This window comes from Mus musculus, chromosome 18, assembly GCF_000001635.26.
Source record: "Mus musculus strain C57BL/6J chromosome 18, GRCm38.p6 C57BL/6J".
Classification (NCBI taxonomy): Eukaryota; Metazoa; Chordata; class Mammalia; order Rodentia; family Muridae; genus Mus; species Mus musculus.
Window position 1 is genome coordinate 75,096,482 of NC_000084.6, and position 22,848 is coordinate 75,119,329.

A 22,848-nucleotide genomic window follows, 5' to 3' on the forward strand; every position below is an offset into this window, starting at 1 on the left:
ACAGAGCTATCCACCTGCTTCTGCCTCCTGAGTGCTGGGATTAAGGGCATGCGCCACCTTGCCTGACTCTATTAACTACATGAGAGTCTTTGTGTAAGATTAATGGCGCAACAAAATGTTGTTTGTGTGGCCTGGCTTATTCCTGACATGAGCAAGAGCTCATATTTCCCATTTAAAGTAACGTGATATATGTGGTTGGAATCTACTAGAGGTGGGTATGGGTGGGTCTGTCTCTCTGTCTCCCAGCTTCACTGGAATAGCCCTTGGCTGGCCTGGAACTCACTGTGGGCTGACCTCTGGCTTGCAGTGACCCTCCCTGCCTCAGCCTTCTGAGTGCCAGCATGATAGGCTTGAGCCCCCATGATGGCCTGCCTTTCCCTCTGCTTTTAGAGTGATGTAGTATTCTTAAAGCACAGATGTTGTACTTAAGCTCCCTTGTTCTGTGACCTTAGAAGGGTAAATGTCCCCAAGTCTGCTTTCTGTTAACTTTTGTGGCCTGAGGCTTTAGTCTCATGCCTTCTCTTCAGTGTTTCCCTGCACTCCATATCAGATGCACCCTGCGCCAAAGTCTACGTGTGGTTTTTAAAATTTACTTCTGTCTCTTCTGTATGCTCGGTGATTTCCTCAGATTCATACTTCAGTTCAGTTCCCTGACACCTCTTCAGCTGTATCTGATACACTGGAATTCTGGTTGAAGTTTCTGACATTTAAATATACACACAACAGGCAGAAGTGTCTGACAGATAATAACGTGTAATGAAATGTAAACCCTGCTGCCCAGCTGGGAACAGATTACGTGAGATACTGAGTAAGGTAAGGATTTAAAATGGTGTGCTGGGTGAGGTGAGGTGAAAGTTGGCTAGTTTGTCATGGGTCCTTTCTTTGGAGTGCTGTTCTGGAAGGTCACTAGGGTAGACTGATGGGAAATGGTGTCAGAGTGCCACGCCTAATCCTGATTGTGGGGAGACAACTGGGTGTGTTGTTTGAGGCAGCTCCAGAAGGGATTAACCAAGTGGGGCAAACCCGTCCTGACCATGAATGGCACCATCCCCTGGGCACCTGGATGGAATGAGGGAAAGAAGGAAGTGCACTGGAGGACGAACATTGGGGGAAGCGAGCTGGAGGAAATGCATTGGAGGGCGCACGTTGGGGGAAGCGAGCTGGAGGAAGTGCACTGGAGAACGTGCACTGGAGGAAGCAAGCACCCTCCTCCTAGTGTGCCCTCTGCAGTTTGATGGACCATGCCTCTGAACCCTGAGGAGTCTTTTCTTATTTACACTGTTTCTCTTAGGTATTTGTCACCGAAAACTGACCATCTCACAGGGTATAGGCAGAGTCAGGATAGCTAGAAGTATTTATGAAGCAGTTGCCTTTTGTAGGCCTTATCATTACTGATAGAGAAGTGATGCTCCCGAGGAAAAGAAGAGATGGTCTGTCTCCTGTATGATAGGAGCAAGGGCCGAGAGCTCGTGGGTTTTAAAGAAGGACCTTCTCTTTGAATCAAGTTTTCAGTTAGCACAGGTAAGCGCTCTGCGCCTGGAGGTTGAGGATTACTTTGGAAGTTGAAAGACAGACACAGGAGAGACAGTGGCCCGGAGTGGGGATCCACTAGAGATCCATCACACAGTTAAGTCAGAGCAAGCAGAGCGACCACAGCTTGTTCTTCGGTTGTGTGTACTTGCTGTAGGACATGGTGTCAGTGGAGTAGTGCATGCGGTCAAGATCAAGTGTAGGCTTGGAAAGGAATACTCGAGAGGGACACCTGCCTGGTGCAGAGCCCGAGCCTCCAGGATGGCTGAGGACGAGTGCACAGCAAGGCTGCTGACAGAGGAAGGGGAAAAGCTATCTGAGTCAGGGACCGGAGGACCGCCCTGACTGCGGCCTGACGTGGATTCAAAACTGCATTGAAGTGCAGCAGTTAGTTCAGGCAGCCGGTGGCCATGGTGTGAATTAGTAAGGTGCGTGTACAGGCAGCCTGTGGCCAGGGCGGGACTAGGACCACATTTTTGCATGAATTTTTTGGGGGGACGTTGAAATGTTTTAAACAAGGATGGTTGTGTGGAGGATCAGACAGTGAAGTAGTTGCTGACGTTATAAATGTGCAGGAGTGCTGCTGACTGCCAGGGACAGAGCAGGAAGGTGTGAGGGGGACAGTAGTCCGGTGAGATGCTTCAAGGGATTTGTGATGTTTGAGGAATGATGCTTTGCAGGCAGTCATGTGAATTCTGCCTGTAGGAGCGAACACACATCACTGCTTGAGAGGATTCCTGAGAAAGAACTGTCCTGGGGACACTCAGCTAGCTTCCTGTGAGTCCAGGGCGTTCAAAGAAACAGACTGAAAACTCAAGGTTTTCTGATGAAAGATGTCTGTTTTAGAAGGTGTCAAAGGACTGGGATGCGGAGACATGGGGGTGTGCATGCCATGTGGCTCTGAGCCCAGGTGGATGCAGCTTACGACTCTGTTGGCCATGGTAACTGGTAATATACGGCATCGCGGATGATGGTCTTAATCTTTCAGGGTAGAGTAAATAATAAATCCTACTTGTAGTATGTGACAATTTGTCTTTATGAGGTTGTCGATCCCTTGGCCAGGGAAGTATTCAGACCTCTGGGAGCCTGTCTTATTGTGTGGTCAGATCTGTCCAGTGTAAGAAGGCATGGCTTTACCAGTTATGAATCACTGTACCCTTGTAGGTTAGCCAGAAAACCCACACCACATTCATTCATCATTTCTAAGCTCACTTAATCATCTTATACATTAAAAAGCTAGAGCTGCTGTGGGTCTGTGTCTTGCCCCACTACTGGGGTGCTGGGCAGACAAGAGTGGAGATGTTAGGCTGATTTTACTCTGGGCTGCCACTGTCGGGTGCTGGACTACAGGGAAGCACCAACACACCCCTCAGGGGGCCGGAAAAACACAGTCTAACATGTGGGAGGCTGAAGCTGGGGCTTCCAAGTTCCCAGGTATTCAGTCGCTGTTGGAAAACCACACAGAGGAGTCGAGGACAAAGGATTAGAGGTCCACGGGCCTGCAATGAGGCTGGGCCTGGAGCCTCCCAAATTCCTGGACATCCAGGCATACATATGTGCAAGACATACATACATGTATTATCTTTATAAAAATTGTAGGCATTTAAATATAGTGACAGTAATTCATTACATCACAGGACAATCTGGGCAAGACCTCCAAGAGTATAACATAGTGTTTGTTGAAGGAATGAAGCACAAGTAAGGGCCATTCGTTAGGCGAAGTCAAGAGATATAAATGCAGTGCTGCAATGGGCAGAGCCAGCAAAACGCATCAAACGGAAACACCACTTTCGCCGTCGTGAGGTCTCCCTTTCCTCGGGGGTGTGGGTTCTGTGGAGCAGGAAGGACAGAGGAAGGGTCGTGGTTGAGAGAGCCTCCTCTAGAGTCGGAACATTAGTGTGGGTCCACACGTGCTGTCGTGGGGTCGGGTTCGAGTGCTTCTCCTGGAAAGCTGTGTTAATGCGGATGCTTACGGAGCCTTCTTCCATGATGTGTGTGCCATTAGCTGGGAGGATGCTGCTGTCGTCACCTTAGCTTCCTTCTTTCTGCCCACCCCGCCCCACCCCTGGTCCCTTGAGTGTGGCGTCTTTAAGCTTTATTGATTCTCTATCCTATCAGTGTAATCTTTAAGTGAATGGCTTGTAAATTTTATGATGCATTGTTATTGTGACATCATAAGACCTGCCTGTTGACATTTTTCAGTAGATGAGATTAATAAAAAGTTTAAAGTATTTAAAATTATGCTATCAATAAGACTGCCTTTTGATGTAAATATATTAGTAAAAATTTGGGAACATTTTTAAGTGTTTGCTAATTATGGTGCCTTGGGAAGTCCTGTCACGCGGGACTGTGTTTCTTACTAATAAAGGGAGCTAAGTCTGTTTCAGGGTCTTGGAAATGGATGGGAAACAGAGAATTGGTAATATTTTCTTTTTTTTTTTCTTTTTTTTATTAGGTATTTTCCTCGTTTACATTTCCAATGCTATCCTAAAAGTCCCCCATACCAACCCCCCCAATCCCCTACCCACCCACTCCCACTTTTTGGCCCTGGCGTTCCCCTGTACTGGGGCATATAAAGTTTGCAAGTCCAATGGGCCTTTCTTTCCAGTGATGGCTGACTAGGCCATTTTTTGATACATATACAGCTAGAGACAAGAGCTCTGGGGTACTGGTTAGTTCATAATGTTGTTCCACCTATAGGGTTGCAGTTCCCTTTAGCTCCTTGGGTACTTTCTCTAGCTCCTCCATTGGGGGCCCTGTGACCCATCCAATAGCTGACTGTGAGCATCCACTTCTGTTTTTGCTAGGCCCCGGCATAGTCTCACAAGAGACAGCTATATCTGGGTCCTTTCAACAAAATCTTGCTAGTGTATGCAATGGTGTCAGCGTTTGGAAGCTGATTATGGGATGGATCCCTGGATATGGCAATCACTAGATGGTCCATCCTTTCATCACAGCTCCAAATTTTGTCTTTGGTAATATTTTCTTTGTTTTTATCTTATAAAAAGATAACAAAGAAGCCCACATTGGTAATCAGAGGGTCAGCTCTGCTGGGTCTTATGCCCTTGTAATGAACATAGATGGCTACTCTTTTTCAATCTTTGATTTCAGTGCAAGACATTTTAAAAAAAGTCTGTGGTTCCACTGGTTTTAAGTAGATTTTTTTTCTTTCTGAGAACTAGTTAAGGCTGGGCAATCTTACAAACGCCCTGAACCACAGTGGGTTTCATTATGCTGAAAGGGAAGGAGCGGGTGGGGCCCCTGTCCTCTTCCCTCAGGAAACCTGGGGTGCCATGCGACAGTGACTTTGGCAGATGGGCTGAGGGTGGGCGCCAGCGCCAGCCTGGTAATGCTTTCTGTTCCTGGGCTCCTCTCTGGCCTGGTTGGTGTCTGCTCAGGGACCTGCTTGTTCATTCAGTGCTGTCAGGATAGGACGCAACCCCAGGAGCCTTCTCAGGCCCCCTGAAACCTTGTCTTCCCCCTCCTCCATGTTACATGTTTACTACACGTCATTTTCATTTGCTGATTGTGTCTTGGTAACCTCTGGATTCATTACTTTTAAATCTTCTCTTTTAAATCTCCGTATGTGCCTCCCATTTCAAAGCGTCTACTCTCAGTGCCTCTCCGGCTTTCCTCCCAGTCCTGCCTATGTAGAGGTGGTGCTGTAGCTGCCTTTGTTAGGGCCTGGCTCAGCACACTTCAGAGGCTGTCTTCCCGCTATTGCCAGCATAACTGGGATGGTTTGGAGAAAATTGCAGCCATCTTTCTCTGAATGTGCCTTGCCTTCAGGGAGTAGAGGTTACTGGGGCCCTCCTACCTTTGCCCACAGTGATCTCACGTGGAACCTGTCCTGGCCCTTCTTTTCATCAGGAGGCAGTGCAGAAAAATAACCTAAAAGTAGGAGTGCTTTGTCACGCATGCAGGCCTTTGGCTGGTGTGCATTCTTCATAAGTGGTATGTAAATGATAACGTAAGCAATGAGAAAAATTGAGAGTGGAACCTTTTATTTGTAGATTCTAAATTGATTCTTTCTGGGTATGGGTATTGCTAAAGTTAATTTTTCTTTACATCTTTTAGTACATGAAATTAGTATGTTAATTGTTTATAACAAAATCATAAATATTTCAGGCTTCAATCTTGATTTTTATTTGGCAAAAATAAAGAATTTCGTATACACATTTTTACATATCAAAAAATTAATCTGAAGAACGTGAAACTTGCAAGCCTCGCTGTTTTCCTGTTTACTAAAACAGTGATGGGTCACAGTGGTGTGCAGACGCCAGACCACCACGAAGAGGGGTGTTTGCTCTCTGGGGACCATGTCTGGACAGCTTCACATGCCACAGTTTTGCAGTATGACAGCTGGGGACAGAAGAGGTCTGTAGGAAAACCTCGAGTCTAGGTGCTTTGCCAGGCGGGGTGGGGCTTTGCGTTGTGGGTTGAGTGCACACTGTATTGTTTTAAAAAGACTTTTTTTTTTTTAAGATTTATTTATATATGTGAGTACACTGTTGCTCTCTTGAGACACACCAAAAGAGGGCATCAGATCCCATAACAGATGGTTGTGAGCCACCATGTGATTGCTGGGAATTGAACTCAGGACCTCTGGAAGAGCAGTCAGTGCTCTTAACCACTGAGCCATCTCTCCAGCCCCCAGTGGAAAAGACTTTTTAAGTGGGGGTGCTTAAGGGGCAGTTTCAAGACAGGGTTTCTGTGTACCCCTGGTTGTCTTGGAACTCACTCTGTACTGTATGTCAGGCTGACAGACGTCCTCCTCCTTCTGCCTCCTGAGTGCTGCGATTAAAGACATGGGCTACGACACTTAGGAAAAGACGTAAGTGAAACTTAACAAGAATATAGATTATTAGCATTTACTTCAGTTAATTATCATAAAATCAGCATGCCGAGTTAAGTTAAATGGTTCTTGTGTAACCAGAATCTTTTCTTAGCCATTTTCCTAACACCTTTTCTTTCTACCAGCAAAGAAAACATAATCCCAACTTATAAAACTGTAGACTGTTGTCGCTGCACACACCAAGGGATGGGCTTCATCGTGACCTCTACTAGGCTTCCTCTTGGTCCATCCTCTTCTCCCCTCCAGTAATCTGTATTGCAGATTAGTTTTGTCTGTTTTGAGCTTTACACTCACAGAAGCCTGTGGAACGTATTTTGTATTGTGTTTTTATTTGTGAAATCCACGTTCTGTGTGAAGCACAGTTCACTGGGTTTATTACAATGTCTTATCACAATGTAAAGCCAACAGTTTGCTTACTCCTTATGCATGAGTGTGCATTTGGTTTATGCGTGGACTTGGGCTACGTTCGTGCTCTCTACATTCCATGCTGGTCTTACCGCCATGTTTTTCAGTAGCAGCCTTGGCTGCCGCATTGAGGTTCCCAGTGCCGTGTCTCCTTCTGAAACCATGGCTTTGTTTTCTTTTCTTTTCTGCCCACTCGTCCCTTTTCATTGTAGACCTGCATAAGAGTGATTACGATAACCATGTTATACTAGGCTGTTTTAAAATCTCCTCTGCCAAAGGAATTAAGTGTTATTTACAATTCACCCTTAAACAAGTTCTTGGGACAAGGTCAGAAAGCAACCACATTCTTTGCCAAAATATCACAAGAATGATCGTTAGCCTGCTTGCTAATATTGCTCCCCCCTGAAACCTCGTGAACTGGGCCTCCATAGTCCACATTGCTCTTGGTACTCAAGTTCAACTACCGTTACTAGTTCAAAGTCCCAAAGTCTTCCACAGTCCTCCAGGAGCCATGGTCAGGTCTGTCACAGCAGCAGCCCTCTGCCAACACCTACCTTAGTTTTCCTTAGCTACTTTTCTGTTGCTGTATTAAGACACCATGACCAAGACACCTTATAGTTAAGAATCCATCATGACAGAGGGAAGTGTGGCAGCAGGCAGGCATGGTGAGAGAGCTGGAAACGGAGAGCTGAGACCTCACATCTCGACCCAAACAGGAAGCAGAGAACAAACTGGAATGACTGTCAGTCTTCCCCCAGTGACATTCTTCCTCCAGCAAGGCCACACGCACCTCCTGAATCCTACCCAGTCCATCTGGGGCCTAAGAGTTCAGATGCCCAAGCTATGAGGGACATCTCATTCAAAAGACCACGTGACCTTTTGCCTGGTAACATTGTAGCTGGGGATATTTCCCAAGTCCTCTAGGAGGGAGGGAGGCAGCCATAGCACTGAGATCTCTACAGGCAGATTTCTGCAGCCATCTTCAGACTTTATGGCCCTTACATGCACCAGTTACCTTTCTAGGGCTGTGAGTCTCTGGAAGTCAGTAGCCTACTAGAGCTTTCATGTTCTCAGACCCTAGCAGATGGTTTCCAGAACTTGATCCACCCAGGTCCTGTGCATCTCCCTGCATGTCAGGGGCTGCTTCCATGGCTGCTCCCTGGCCTCATTTCAACACCCCCCCACCCCCCAACTCAGTTGTAAGTTATCAGTTTCCTGTCAAGATGGCATCTAGCTACAGCTCACTGATTCAGGGAGCACCCTCCCTCCCAACTCCAAAAGACCCAGGTTCAGCTATGCCTGCAACTGGGTTTGAGAGCCATGGGCTTGTCCTGCGGTTAGGACTCTCAGTGACTTCGCTGTCAGATTTTGCCTCACCTCTTCTGTGACTTTTACCTACTCTCTGTGACACTGCTCCCATCCACAGCAGTGGCTTCTTGCCTGCCTCTTACCCAGAAGCTGACAAGCCAGCTGTTTTCTTCCTTGGTACTTGTTGAGTTCACAGTGCCATCATCTATCACAACTCTGTCCTCATCACATTTTCATCCTTGGGAATAAATATATTTAACTTAGAACTTCAAAATGGTATCAACAAGCCAGGCGTGGTGGTGCACGCCTTTAATCCCAGCACTCGGGAAGCAGAGGCAGGCGGATTTCTGAGTTCAAGGCTAGCCTGGTCTACAAAGTGAGTTCCAGGACAGCCAGGGCTACACAGAGAAACCCTGTCTCAAACAAAACAAACCAAAACAAACAAAATGGTATCAACAGAAGATTCATTTTTGTGTTTTTAAGACTTCTTTTTCTTCTCTGTTTGTTTCTATGTCTGTGAGGGTATATGATCCGTGTGTGGGGGTACCACAGGGGACAGAAGAGTGTCGAGTCTAGAACTGGAGTTGTAGATACTTGTGAGCTGTGTGGGGTTCACAAATGATCTCTGGCTTCCTAGAACTGCAGTAAGAACTCTTAACTGCTGAGCCATCTCTCCAGCCCCAGATTTATTTTTTTAGTTAGCATGAATTCTTTTAACTTTTTGCTAGCTTAATTTTACTTTCAGAGCTTATTTGGAAGACCCAAGGACTATAATTAAAAAAAATAAAAAAAAATAAACAACCCCAAAACACCGGGAACTTCCTTAATGTGGCCTTAGGAACAGAAAGAAACACACTGTAGCTTTCCTTTATTTTTCTGGTAAAGAGAATTTTCTCTTTTTCTTTTTGCCAACAGGAAAATGCAGTTCCATTAAGGTTCTTGGTCATAGATCAGAGGCTTGGGTCTACAAGAAGTGAGCTTTTGGAAGAAGTACGGTCCAATATCATGGGCCAGTTCAAACTACAATGTAGGCAGTGGCAAGCTGCCTCCTCCACCCTCTGAGGAAAGGCAGCTGTGAGTGCAAGTTACCAGAGACAGGAAGGTGGTCGAGCGACCCAGTGAGGGTGTGTGTGTATGAGTGAATGTGTGTGTGAGTGTGCGTGTGTCTATGTGTGTGTGCGTCTGTGTGTCTCTCTATAAGACGCTCCCAGATTCCTGGGAACAGTTTGAAAGAGTAAAAGAAGCCATCCTGAAAAGGAATTTGTTTTCTTTGTGCATTTCATCCAGGGCAAGTCGGCTCCAGTTTCTCCTGGTAATGAAGATGAACAGCTGTGAGGGAAACCCAAAAGCAGCGCTTAGGTTGTATCTTGAAGAGGCTTTCCGGGTTGTGTTTGTTGTGGGTTGAATTTTCTAATTGTGTGTTTTCTTTGCCTACGATCCTGGTACAAACAGTGGTGAACACACTTGTGCACAGTCTTGGGCAGACTCTGGGTGGACGGGAGTGACCTAAATTTCACAGATGTGTCATAGATAAACAACCAGCTCCAAAGGGGAAATTGGTTTCTGACTTTTTTTTTTTAATTTTTTACTATTAAAGTTTTTTTTTTTTTTTTTGGTTAATGTGCCAACTATTTCAGCTTTTTTCAGAAGCTCTTGTGAAACAGCAGGATAAGTTTCATTTTTTTCCTTTTTTGACATACTATTTATATTGAATCTTTGAGAATGTCACATCATGCATCCTGATCACACTCATTTCCCAATCAACCCTTCCATGTCCGTCCCCACCCTTGTGACCACCCTCTTCCCCTAAAAAATGTAAAATAAAAGTTAAGAAAAAAAAGTCCAGTTTGTGTTATCTGTACACTCACTGGAGCATGGTCAGACTCTCAGTGGCCTGCCTCCTACACTCCAGGTTCTTTTCAATGGCTTCCTGTTTAGGCCGCTACTTTTTGGAGGGAGGGGTGAGAGCTAGAAAAGCCTTTTAAATCACATCTGTCTCTTTGTCTGTCTGTCTGTCAGGCTTCTTGGCAGTAAGCACAGGCAACAACTCACCGAGCCATCTCACAGCTCTGCATTTCCTACATAGGTTTAATTTTCTCTTCTGTGTCATGAATTATACCAGGAAATGTTTTGAATACATTAGACTTGTGATGCATAGTTGTCAGTGAGTTGCTGAGCTTTACCCAGTTTTCCTAGTGAGAGATGTTCCTACCTTCCCGGATCCTCTGCCAATGCCCCCTGCAGTAACAGGGGGAGCTGTCAGATGGGCCCCAGGAATGAGAATGGAGTCTCCCTCACAGCCCTCTGGGGACTGCTGAACTTAGGGGAGGCTGTGTACTGCCTCCATAATAATATTCAAAAGTCAATAGCTAAATCCATTGAAATGAACTATAGAGTAAGTTAGAGAGACTGAAGGCAGGACTAAGTAGTTAAGCCCAGTTCAGTCCCAAGCACCATGTCAGCTGACTTACAAATACATACAACACTTGCTCTAGGTGACCCAACACCTGACCCCAGGTCTTACACGCGTTCTCGCGACCGGCCAGGAAGAACGCAACAAACCGGAATCTTCTGCGGCAAAGCTTTATTGCTTACATCTTCAGGAGCCAGAGAGCAAGAGCTCTATTGCTTACATCTTTAGGAGCCAGAGTGCAAGAGAGCAAGAGCAAGAGCAAGAGCTCTATTGCTTACATCTTCAGGAGCCAGAGAGCAAGAGCTCTATTGCTTACATCTTTAGGAGCCAGAGCGCAAGAGTGCAAGAGCCAGAGCAAGAGTGCAAGCGCTTTATTGCTTACATCTTTAGGAGCCAGAGCGCAAGAGAGCAAGAGCCAGAGCAAGAGAGCAAGCGAGCAAGAGAGCAAGAGCAAGAGCAAGAGAGCGAATGGCGAAACCCCGTCCCTTTTAAGGAGAATTATTCTCCGCCTAGGACGTATTACTCCTTGATTGGCTGCAGCCCATCGGCCGAGTTGTCGTCACGGGGAAGGCAGAGCACATGGGGTGGAAAACTACCCTTGGCACATGCGCAGATTATTTGTTTACCACTTAAAACACAGGATGTCAGCGCCATCTTGAAACGGCGAATGTGAGGGCGGCTCCCCACACCCAGGGGCTCCTGCACACATGCGCACAGAGACATATGCTGATACATACACAATTGTGAGCATAATTTAAATTTTTTTAGAGATTAAAAGTTTGTGAATTGTATGTTTTCAATTTGGTAAGAAATTGTATATGTATCATAATAAAAATTTAGATTTATTTATGTATGTGCACCACATACATGCTGACTGCCTGAGGAGGTCAGAAGAGCATCTAATCCCATGGAACTGGAGTCACAGTGATGAGCTGCCATGTGGGTGCTGGGAATCCAACCTGGGTCCTCTGAGAGAACAAACACTTAAGGGTCCAGGTTCAGCTCCCCTCAACTGTATGGAGACTCGCAACTGTTCATAACTCCAGTTCCAAAGGGTCTGACATCCTCTTTTGGCTTCCCCTCCTCCTTTTAAAACTCGCAGTCCCGCTGTATAGTGCATTGCATTTTCTGGGTGGGTGAGCAAGAACTCCCTCCTCCTCCTGCCACCCTCACTGGTTTGTAATTGCTTGAGTTCTGTTGGGATGCATGTGTGCTGTGAGTGATGCCCCAGCAAGCCAGTGAGTGGGAACTGCCTTCCTGTGTACTCTTATCCATGGCCTGGCACGCTCGGGTTAGCACACTTACAGGTGGATTGGCGGGCGTATCCTAACAGCGTTCTAAAACAACGTGACGTGTTATTGTTTACAGGTCTTGGTTTTGCAATTTTCCCTTTTTACGCAACGATATTTGAATATCTGAGGGTTTCTATGCTCCACAAAAGAGTCTAAATTCTGTTGTTTTCATTTAACATAAAATTTTTTGGACATATTTTCCTGCTCCCCAACTCTGTACCCACCCAACCTTATGTTAGCTCTTTGCTCTTTCACAAAAAACAAAAAACTTAAAACCAGAACATCCCCACACAAAAAGAAATCAAAACAAAGGAACAGCAAAACCAAAAGTGCTCAAATAAACCACTGAATTTGTTTTGTGTTGGGCGGCTGCTCCTGGGTGTGGGGTTTACCCTGCAGTGTGGTTGATGCACCCAGTGACACTCCATTGGAAGAAAGCTCATCTTCGCTTTGCCAGTGGGTATCAATTACAGATAGCTTCTTGGTTAGAGTTCATACCTCATATTATACTTCCCCTCTCAGTGCTGGGACCCTGTGTGGCTTGAATTAGTGCAGGTCTGTATGCACAGTCTCTGTGAGTTCATACGTGCATTGGTCCTATTGTGTGGAGTTAGGTTATCCACCACCTCCGGCTCTTAGCATCTTTCTGCGTTTTCTTCTGCGTGGCTCCTTGAACCTTGAGGGGAAGAGCTTCGAGGAAGATATCTCATTTAAGATTGAGTGCTCTAAAGTCTGTCACACCCTGCACACGGTCCTGTTGTGAGTCTGTGCAAGAAGCCTGTCTAATGTGTGTTGAGTGAAGCACTGGTCTGTAATGTCGTTAAGACTGGTTTTATCGTTCTGTTCTTTTAGCATAGTGAGTGTGTTAGGTTCTCCCTAGGCCCAGAGCTTACCTAGCTCTGGTTCTTTCCACAAAGCAGTGCCAAGCAGAGGCCCTTAGATCCAATCAAGAAGATACTTGCGGACATTTGTGCAGCTGGTTGCAGCAGTACATCTTGCAGGAAGGCCATGATCTGTAGGTCACGGGCTTGTGGCAGGGTGGTCTTCATGACGGCTTTTCTCCTGTAGCGTACGGAGACTCTTCAGCACCATGACACTCGTCAGTAGGGGTGAAGCTTCTAAAGTTGGGTACCACCGTGACCCCTCCGTGTTTGATGACGTAAGTAAGTGTGGTCTGCAGCAATCGGGCCTGAGCAGCATCAGGTTGTGGAGCGGAAATAGCCTGGCACTCGCCTGTGAAGCTGGGCGATCCCACAGTGCTCTTCTGGTCAGCCGTCTTCTGGCAATGGAGATTCACTTGAGAGCACAAGTGTCCAGAGGCACTGTGTTCCTGTGTTCCTGTTACCTGGAAACTTTACGTAGGTCACTTTCACACGTGTCTACCTCTCAGGGCGCCTCTGCAGCACTCGGTTCCATACGGCTTCCCACAGGCCTTTAGTGTTAGTTGTCTGTTAGTTGTCTTTAGTCTGTGTCCCCTCCCTTGGGGGTTTTCTCCTTTCTCCTTCTCCCTGGTTCCTTGCATGGTACTTAACCTCTATGGTTATTTGATAATAGCACACATAAGTAAGGTTTCAAAGCTATCCACACATAAGAGAAAACATACGATATTTGTCTTTTTGCTCGTCTGGGTTACCACACTCAGGATAATTTTTTTCTAGTCCACCCATTTGCCTGTAGATTTCATTTTTCTTAATAGCTAAATAATATTACAGTGTGTGAATTTATCAGTTGATGGACATCTAGGTGGTGTCCCATTTCTAGCCATTATGAACAGAGTAGCAGTGAACATGGCTGAGCACCTGTCTCTGTTCTTTGGATGAGGGTTTCTTTGGGTAGATGCCCAAGTGTGGTAGAGCTGGGTCTTGACTTAGACGGACTCCCATCGTCCTGCCGAACGGCCACGCTGATTTCCGTAGTGGCTGTACCAGTGTGCACTCCCACCAGCACTGGAGGTTTCCCCTTTCCCTGCGTCCTGGCCAGCATGTGCTGTCGTTTGTTTAATTGATCTTAGCCATTCTGACTGGGGTAAGAGGAAATCTCAAAGTAGTTTTAATTTGCATTTCTCTGATGGCTAAAGCTGTTGAACATTTCTTTTAATCTCTTCTCAGTCATTTGAGTTTCATCTTTTGAAAATTGTTTAGATCTGTACTCCAATTTTAATTGGGTTTTCTTTATGTTTTTTTTAAAGTTATTTATATAGTTTAGATATTAGCCCTTTTTTGGTTGTGTAATTGGTAAAGATCTGTCGCCTGCTGCCTTGTCCTTGGCTATACAGGAGCTTTTCAGTTTCATGAGGTCCCTTCACTATTTGTTCTTAGTGCCTGTGCTGTGGGTGTCCTGTGCCAACGAGCTCAAGCCTGCTCCCCAGCTTCTCTTCTACCAGGTTCAGGGTATCAGGTCTTCCTGTTGCAGTCCTTGATTTATTTGGAGTTGAGTTATGTGCAGGGTAATAGATACAGATTTATTCTCATTCTTCTACATGCAGGCCTCCAGTTTGATCAGCACCATTTGTAGAATATGCTCTCTTTTCTTCAGTATAGTTCTGACTTCTCTATCAAAAACCAAGTGCCTGTAGGTGTATGGCGTCGTGTCTGGGTTTTCATTTTAATTCCATTGGTCAACACGGGTCTTCTCTGTTTCCAAATGAAGGTTTTGAAATTTGTCTTATCCATTTCTGTGGAGAATTGGTTGAAGTTTTGATGATGATTGCATTGAATCTGTAGATTTAACCTGGATCATTTCTTCTTTCTCTGTACCTATTAGTGATACTTTTGGTCTTTGCAGAGTACCCCATATTTTCTTAATGTTGGTTTCTTACTGTGGTTAGTATGTGTGCATAATTTTTAAGACAATATTGGATGTTATCTTTAAATTTTTCTGTTCTTGCTGGGCATGCTATGTGTGTCTAATATTTGCAGTCCAAATACTGAGGCAGGAGGATGGTGAATTCAAGGCTGGGATGGCCTTCATGATGAGCCCTGTTTATAAAACCAAACAAAAAATTCTAATTTTTATAGTCTAATTATCACTTAAAAGGTTTTTTTGCTTTTTATTTATCCTTATTTTACATTTTTTAAAAATTTATATAATTGGCATCATTTTGTTATATATGTTATGAATTTTTCTGCCCACGTGTTACCCATCTTGTACCTCATTGTATAAATAGTATTTAGTTATATTATTTTTTTAAATATTCTTTTCATTTTTTTCAGGGTCACCCACCAAGCCTGGTGTGGCTTGCACACACATACTTCTTTAGCTAGTGGGTAAATGGTTACTTTTTAGAGTCTCAAGGACATTCTTTGCTTAGTAGTTTGAAGTAATAGCATTTGGTATGTTTAATTCACAAATCCACATTCCAAAATCAGTTCTTTTGATATTTTTGTTTATTCTACTGCAAAATCTCTCCTTTTTAAATAATTGTGGCTCCACAGAAGTGTTGCTTTGTGAGTGGGAACATCCTCCTGAAACGAGTCTCTGAGTTTCCTTTGTTTCTGTGTGGTGATATTTTATCTATACTGTGCTATTCAGTATCATGTAAATTCCTGTTAGTATTTTTATAGATGATATGCTAAAGTTTAGGTTCACCTAGTGACAGACTTTATACTTCTACAATACTATACCTTTTTATTCATAAATGTTTCCACTTTAACTCATATTTCTGGTGGCGTTCAGTCAAGTTCAATATATGTCAGCCCAAACATCTTATATATTTTAGGTTCATTGCTGGACAGTTTTTACATTTATTTATTTGTGTATGTGTGCATCTTGAATATGGAGTTCAGAGGAAACTTGTGGATGTCAATTCTGTCTACTGTGTGGGAAAGAGGCAGTAACAAAGTATGGCTCTCATTCACCATATATTCAACAATAATGGCCAAAATAACTGGCCACAAAGAATTGTATAACTGCAAAGGACCAGAGAGATTTGATGACAGCTGTCCTAGAGCTTGGCTTGCTTAGTTGGTCGGTAGAGCATGAAACCTTTTTTTGGGGTTTTTTGTTGTTGTTGTTGTTGTTTTGGGGTTTTTTTTTTTTGTTTTTTGTTTTTTTTTTTGGTTTTTCGAGACAGGGTTTCTCTGTTTAGCCCTGGCTGTCCTGGAACTCACTTTGTAGACCAGGCTGGCCTCGAACTCAGAAATCCACCTGCCTCTGCCTCCCGAGTGCTGGGATTAAAGGTGCCCAGCAAGCATGAAACTCTTGATCTCAGGGTTGTGGGTTCAAGCCCTACATTGGGCTCCAGTTGTAAAATTATATGAATTATGCTCATCCCCGACTAGCTTCAAATAAATGAGACTCAAACTGTGATTTCTTCATTAGGCGGCACAATGACTGGGGAATCGCCCCTAACACTAGGCTGGCTGCCTCTTCAACTGTGCTCCCCAAAGTTGAATCTTCCTGGGTTATTTCTGCTCCAGCAGTCTGGTGTCCTGGGGAGCTATTTGACTTAGGTGTGTGCCACTGGTCCATCATGACCAATGCAGACCTCCTCTTCCCGCCATCTTCTCCTCCTCTGTTCTTTCTCTCTCCTTTTTACCTGCTGAGCCATCACACTGGCTAAGTATTCCTAAACATTGAATTTGTTACTATTACAGCTGGAATTAGATCAACTTTTCATTGTTTATCACTTGTGTATCAGAAGGCTTTTAACGTAAGTGGATATTTGCTGGTATGTGTTATTGTGTACAGCGATGCAGTTCATAAAGGCATTTTCATATACAGGTATTTCATGAACCTTGACACTCTGCCCATAAGCCCTGCCTTCCCCCTTCCCATTGTTCTTATCCATCGCCAGAACCAATCTCAGTTCCACTTGCACGTCCCGCACACACGTGATTATAATGCACCTGTCTGTCTGAGTCTGACGACTTTCCTAAGATGATGGTCTGCACTTGGATCTGTTCATCTGCAAGTCGTACTGTTTTATTGTTCATGGCTGAGGAATGCCACATGTCCTTTATTGATTTGTTGATTCTATGTCTTGACGCTTGAATGTTGCTGTAAACAGATGTGTGAGTGTTTCTGGCTTGTTGATTCAGAGTCCTTTGGTGTCTAGTGATACAGCTTTGCCCATGCAGAAGTTTAGATCTATCCTGATCTCCACAGGGGCTGGACTAACGCACGTTCCCCCCAGCGGTCTATCAGGGCTCCAGCCCCTGCCGTGTCCATCACACCATTTTGCTGCTACTTGTTTTCTTAATGGTAGCCATTCTGCCTGGTGCAAGGCAGAGCAAGTTTTGGTGGTCGAGCTGGTGCAGCACCCATTAGCAAGAACGTGCCTTGATAGTGGGGTGGTTGCCACAGAAACTTTTCCACTAGGGATGTAATTAGCATGTAATTTTGCAGTGTCTAGTAGTTAAAAATGAGAAGGAACTGGTGAAAATAATTATGACACTTGAAGCTTATATGTTAGTGTAGAAACAATGTAGAAAAACGAGATATTTTATTCTTATTTTTTGGTGGTTTGTGGTGTGTTCATGTATGCGTGTGTTTGTGTTTGTGTTTGTGTTTGTGTGTGTGTGTGTTTGTGTGTGTGTGTGTGTACATGTGTCTCTGACAGCCAGAATTCCAACTCAGGCATCATTCCTCGTTTTCAATCTACCTTTTTTTTTTTTTTTAAGTTGAAATTTTTATGAGGTAGGGCCTATCACTGGCCTGGAAGTCACAAGTAGGCCAGGCTGCTGGACAGTGAGTCCCAGAGATTCTCCTGTCTCCTTCTCCCCAGGGTTAAGACTGCAAGTGTGTGTTACCATGTCCAGCTTTCTGTTCTACATAAGTTCTCAACATCAAACGTGGGTCCTCATGTCTCCAAGGCAAACATGTTACCAAATAGCTGTTGCTGTAGCCCCTGCCTTTTAATGTTAAGTCTTTCAGATTAACTGTGTATCTTACATCTGCAGCATAATGCAGTTTAGACTACACAGTGCTTGCTCAGCTGTATCCAAGTAGTGGCTGCAGTGTTGCGCTGTGTGTTTGTGAGTGTTCAGCCATATTGCCTACCAACAGCAAGCCCCTCTACAACTTTGAAAACATGGTTTACCTTCCTTGATGGTCTTTGGAAGGAGCCCAGTGCTCAGTGACAGGAAGGGGGTCTGTGCAGAGTTTGCGTCGTCTCACCTGGGAGCACGGGATTTGGATTTTCCTTCAATCGTGTTCATTTCCTCTTTAAGACATTTGCTCTAGAGCAGCTTTGTCCACTAGGAGTATAAGTAACAGTTTACAAGGTCTAGACTTGTATTTTAAAAATTAAGTTAAACTGGTGAAAATAATTGTGATGAAACCTTAACTGCATGTATAAAATGACACCTCAATTCAACATGGAAACAATGTGAAATGTTAGTAAGTCACTGTGTACTCTTTAGTGGTCATGGGTGTGTGTGTGTATAGAATCCTCAAATAATGAACTTGTTTTTAATTAAGAGCATATTTCTAAGTATTAAGCATAAATGTATAGGATGCTTACGTTATTGGTGGCATGGTCCTAACTGTATGTTTTCTTTCCAAGCTGGTCTCTGGACTGTCTTCACGCTAGGCGGGGCAGGCAGCAAAGCAGCTGCGTCCCCAGAACTTACATCTCCTCTGGCCAACCAGAGTCTCCTGCTGCTGCTGGTGCTGGTGAACCTGACGGATGCCCCAGACATACCCAACCCCTACAGGCAAGCTGTCTCGTCATTTAAGAACACGCAAGGTTCGTGGTGGTTTTCCCTTGATTGACTTTCTTAGCAAGTAGAGGCTTGTTGTCCCCATTCTCTCCATCGGTGTATAGTTTCTGAGATGAGTGTCAGAAAAAATTGGAGTGTGTTTTCTCAGGCAGGTCAAATAAGGCTTAGAGGAATTCTGTGGTCCTTTACGTCTATTCAATTTACTTTTCTTTCAGAGGCACTCCGAGTATCTGAGTTTCAATGCTAGGGACATTAGCTTGTGAAACCTATATGACAAGATGCTTTAAAATTCTAAAGTCTGTATTTTAGGTAAAGTTTTCTAGGACTAAGTACTGTAACAGAAATAAGCAAAAATTTTTTGGGGGTTGTTGTCTGTGTTGCAGCCTCCTCTTTGCCCTGCCTATGACGTAGGGAAGCAGTGTGGGTAACTGGAGGGAACAGTTGTGAGTCTGCCCCAGTAATTGTTTCTTAGTGCAGGAAGGCGTGTGCTGGGGGTGGGGAAGGGGTGCAGGGCTGGGCAGGCGCAGGAGCTGTAACTACTGCCCCTAAAGCAGACTGTAAATGGGTAGTCCCATGCGGACGTAGCTGGGTGTTAGGAATCAGAAGTTTGTACTCTGAAAGGCAGGATCCTATGATAGGTGCTTGGATGGCCAGGGCAGGTCCAGCACTCATGCAGTATTAAGATGAGTAAGAAGTGAAGTTCTTGGGTAGGATTGTGAAGGTGTCTGAGTCCTAGTACCACTCTGCTTCCCTGCCCGTGCTGACTGCTCACAGTCAGGGCATTGGGGTGCCAAGGGGTCATACCTTTCTCACTCTTGAAAACAAGTGCGGAGTCCTCATCCATTCGTGCTGCTGTAATAGAGCACTACTACTAAGACTCGGTGATTTGTAAAGAACCCAGATTTATCTCTTGCTGTCCTAGAGTCTGGGATGCTGACGATGAGAGCCTCAGTGTTCAGCGTTGCTGAGCTGAGGCCCAGCTCTGCTTCTAAGGCACTGCCTTGAATGTGGATTCTTGCCTTGAATGTGGGTTCTTGCCTTGAATGTGGATTCTTGTGTGGGAGGCGGGATGGAAGGCTCTTGCTGTGGAAAGCCTGCTTTATCAAGGCCTAAGCCCTCACAAGGGAGGAGCACGCATGCCCAAACCACTTCTTGAAAGTCCTGCTGCTACCGCATTGGCAGCTATGATTTTACATGCACTTGGGGGACATGGGCATTGAAGCCATAGTGTAAGTGGGGAGTCAGTTCAGTTCAGTGGATGGAAATGTAGACCTGGGTGTGGTTTTCTGTTCCATTACTGTCCTCAGTTTCTTAGTGACAGTGTTACTTGATGGCTAAGAAAGCTAGTTTTGGAGCTGAGCTGAGCTGACCTGGGTTCGCACCACACCCTGCTCATTTTAGGGTGAGATCTTTGGCAGTTTATATAATCTCAGGAGCCCTCAATGGTGGTGTCTGCAATATGGATATACAATCGTACAACACTTACATAAATACCAAGCAAGAGTGGAGTGTTAACCACAGCGAGGACACAGCAAGGACTCACTGTATGGTGCTTACCAAAGGCTCATGTGCAGGTAGGACTGACCCCACCCGAGACCTCAGAATTGAATCGTGTCTCCGCTTATCCTTTTTTAAGAGACTCTTAAGCAGCACAGAAATTCTAGGTACTGACATCAGAGTCAGGTAGACTATAATCTCTGTCTCGGGTGGTTTTTAAGAAATAAAAGCTTTTACTGTAGTGTAGATTCACCACCAGTCATGGCTATTACCCTGAGAAGTAATGTATCGTAGAGGTCAGTCTAGGTTTTCTCAGGGTACTTGGGAAATTTTATTAAATCTTTCTGAATTTCTATTTCATCATTTCTAAAGTTGGGCAGAATAATGCCTCAGTCATTGTACAGATTAAATAAGGGATACTAGACATACACGTCTGTACAGTGGCTCCTTCCTGTCACTTGCTGGCTCAGCATGTGTAGATCTTATGGAGACTCTCAGAACACATCTATGTCAAGTATAGCATAGGTCACCACTATACTTAGTAAGCACTCTCCTCTGCTCTCATTGTAAAGAACTGCTGTGTCTAGACTCTTCTCCTGTGAGTCCTGTAAAAAGTATGTAATATTTGTATATTGCTGTATTGCTTACTTATCTTTTCTCTGTGACATACAAATAGCAAGTTATGGCAGGAAGGGTTTATTCTAGCTCATGGGTGGTTCCCAGGTCCAGTCCATTATGGCAGGAACTCTGGCAGCAGCCGCTTGAGAGGCAGTCATATTGGATCTACAGTCTAGTAGTAGCAGCGAGTGCTGGCTGCCTGTGCTCACCTTGTTGTCTCCTCCCTAGTGTTACTGTGCTTTTATTTAGTCTGGGCCCCCAGTCCATAGAACAGGACTGTAAGGTTGTTCTTCCTACTTCAGCTAACCTAATCTGGATAATCCCTCACAGACATGGTCAGCTGTGTTCTCACAGTAGTCTTAATCTCATGGAGACTCACCATTACAACTCCATCCTTGTCAGCTTGACACCTAAATACATGTGTTTCCCGCTGTATCCTTTCCCCTTTCCCCATTGACTCATGGCCATCTCATAATGCACAATGCATTGAGTCTCCATAGTCTCTAACAATCCCAACACTATTCACAACTCACCAGAGACTCAAGACAGTCTCTCAGCTGTGAGCTCGTGTAAATTCAAAACCAAGTTGCAAACTCGCAAGACAACATAAACCCCTGTAGCACCGTTCCTGGCCCCTGTGCTCTTTCGTGACACAGCTGGAAGATTTGAATGGCTCCGGCCCTGGCAGCTGCAGGAAATGCTGCCTGTCTTCTGGGCCATCTGCACTCTGAACTTGGAGCTTTCCTTACCAGACATCCTGCAGTCCTTGTCTGCCCAACAAGCTGTGATGTTCTAGTTTAATTCTGTTGCTGTAATAAAACACTCTGACCAAAAACAACAGGAGAGGCTCTTCCAGGTCACAGTTTATTACTAGAAAAGTCATGACAGGAACTGGGGCAAGAGCCGTGAACCCAGCATTGCACGCTAGCTTGTCTCTGGCTCACTTTCACTCTCGCTCACACCTTCCTAGTGTTCTTACACTTCCCAGGACCACCTGCTTCAGTATGGGGCCACCCACAGTGGGCGGGGCTTTCCCAGAACAGTTAATTGCAAAGACAGTTCCCTACAGTCATGCAGAGGCCAATTTGGTCTGGGCCTCCGTCTCCAGGTACTTTACTCTCAGATGGCTCTGAGCTGCATCAAGTTGAGAATTAAAGCCAGTTAGGCCATGGGATCCCTTACTGCACCTTAGATTTTACTGCAGCTTCATGCAGTGGCCTCCCAGTCACTCCCAATCGTGCGTGGCCTGGACTCTCTGGAACTGAGTACAAGATTCCATGACCCTGTCAGTGGGACATTCATGTTTACAAGTGCAGCACAATGTGGCTAGGTTCTGCCGCCAGCTCAGGCCGGAGCCCGGGCCTCTTGGACTACAGTTTCATCAGGCTTTGTGCTGATGCTAGGGAAACACCCCCTCTCTGGTTGTCTCTGAGCAGAGGACTCCTTCACTAGTGTTCTACGCTTAGCCCTCAGAACTGTCTTCCTGTTGTCCAGGTGGAGAGCAGGCACCAAGGTCTTTAACAATTATACGTAATTTGTCCTCTGCACTCTTGTCTGAAACATCAAGGGACTCACATACTTTCTTCCTGAAATTACATTTTTCCTTCCCTTTCCCTACATCTTTGCTCCCACCGTGGACCTGCATGTGCTCACGGAAGCCAGAAGGTCTCGAGGAGCTGGACATGCACGTGGCTGCGAGCCAGCTGAGCGCAGCGAAAGGAAGCAAGCTTGGGTTCTCCGGAAGAGTGGTTTGAGTTTTAAACACCAAGCCTTCTCTCCAACCCCTTAAAGTTTCTTTTAAATAAAAGAGTTTTATGGTAGTTGCCTTAGCTTGTGTTTCATATGTTGATTTTTCTCTTATTTTAAAACTAAGTCATATGTTGATGTTTTAGCTATTTTTCTTAAAAAGGGATCAATAGTTGTAGTCAGTGCTTCAGTTGTGGCTTACAGTTTGAAGTGCTGTAACCATTATGTATGTGTAAATACACAACTCACAAAATACTTATGTACTTTTTTTATATATTTTTGTGTTGATTTTCTGTATTTCAGACAGCAGTCCGTTCCCATCATCAATTCCTCATACCTTCCAGATTAACTTTAACAGTTTGTACACAGCCCTGTGTGAGCAGCAGACGTCTGATCAGGCAACGCTGCTCCTGTACACGCTGCTCCACCAGAACAGCAATGTCAGGACGTACGTGCTGGCCCGGACGGATATGGAAAATCTTGTAAGTATCAAGAGACACTTGCCGTGTGTGTCTGAGACAT

The 22,848-nt window shown here is 45.0% G+C and overlaps 1 protein-coding gene across 6 annotated transcripts in view; it reads left to right on the plus strand.

Moving 5' to 3' along the window:
- Dym (dymeclin) overlaps window positions 1-22,848 on the plus strand; it is a 268,268-nt gene that overhangs the window by 77,783 nt on the left and 167,637 nt on the right. For all 6 annotated transcript variants that reach the window (XR_386014.4, XM_006526218.4, XM_030250594.1 and 3 more), the window contains 2 exons: window positions 18,309-18,491; window positions 22,630-22,808. Coding sequence is in view for 5 of the 6 variants with exons in the window: in XM_006526218.4 (XP_006526281.1) it covers window positions 18,309-18,491; window positions 22,630-22,808 (362 nt within the window). In the remaining variant the exon portion in view is untranslated. The remainder of the gene's footprint in view (window positions 1-18,308; window positions 18,492-22,629; window positions 22,809-22,848) is intronic.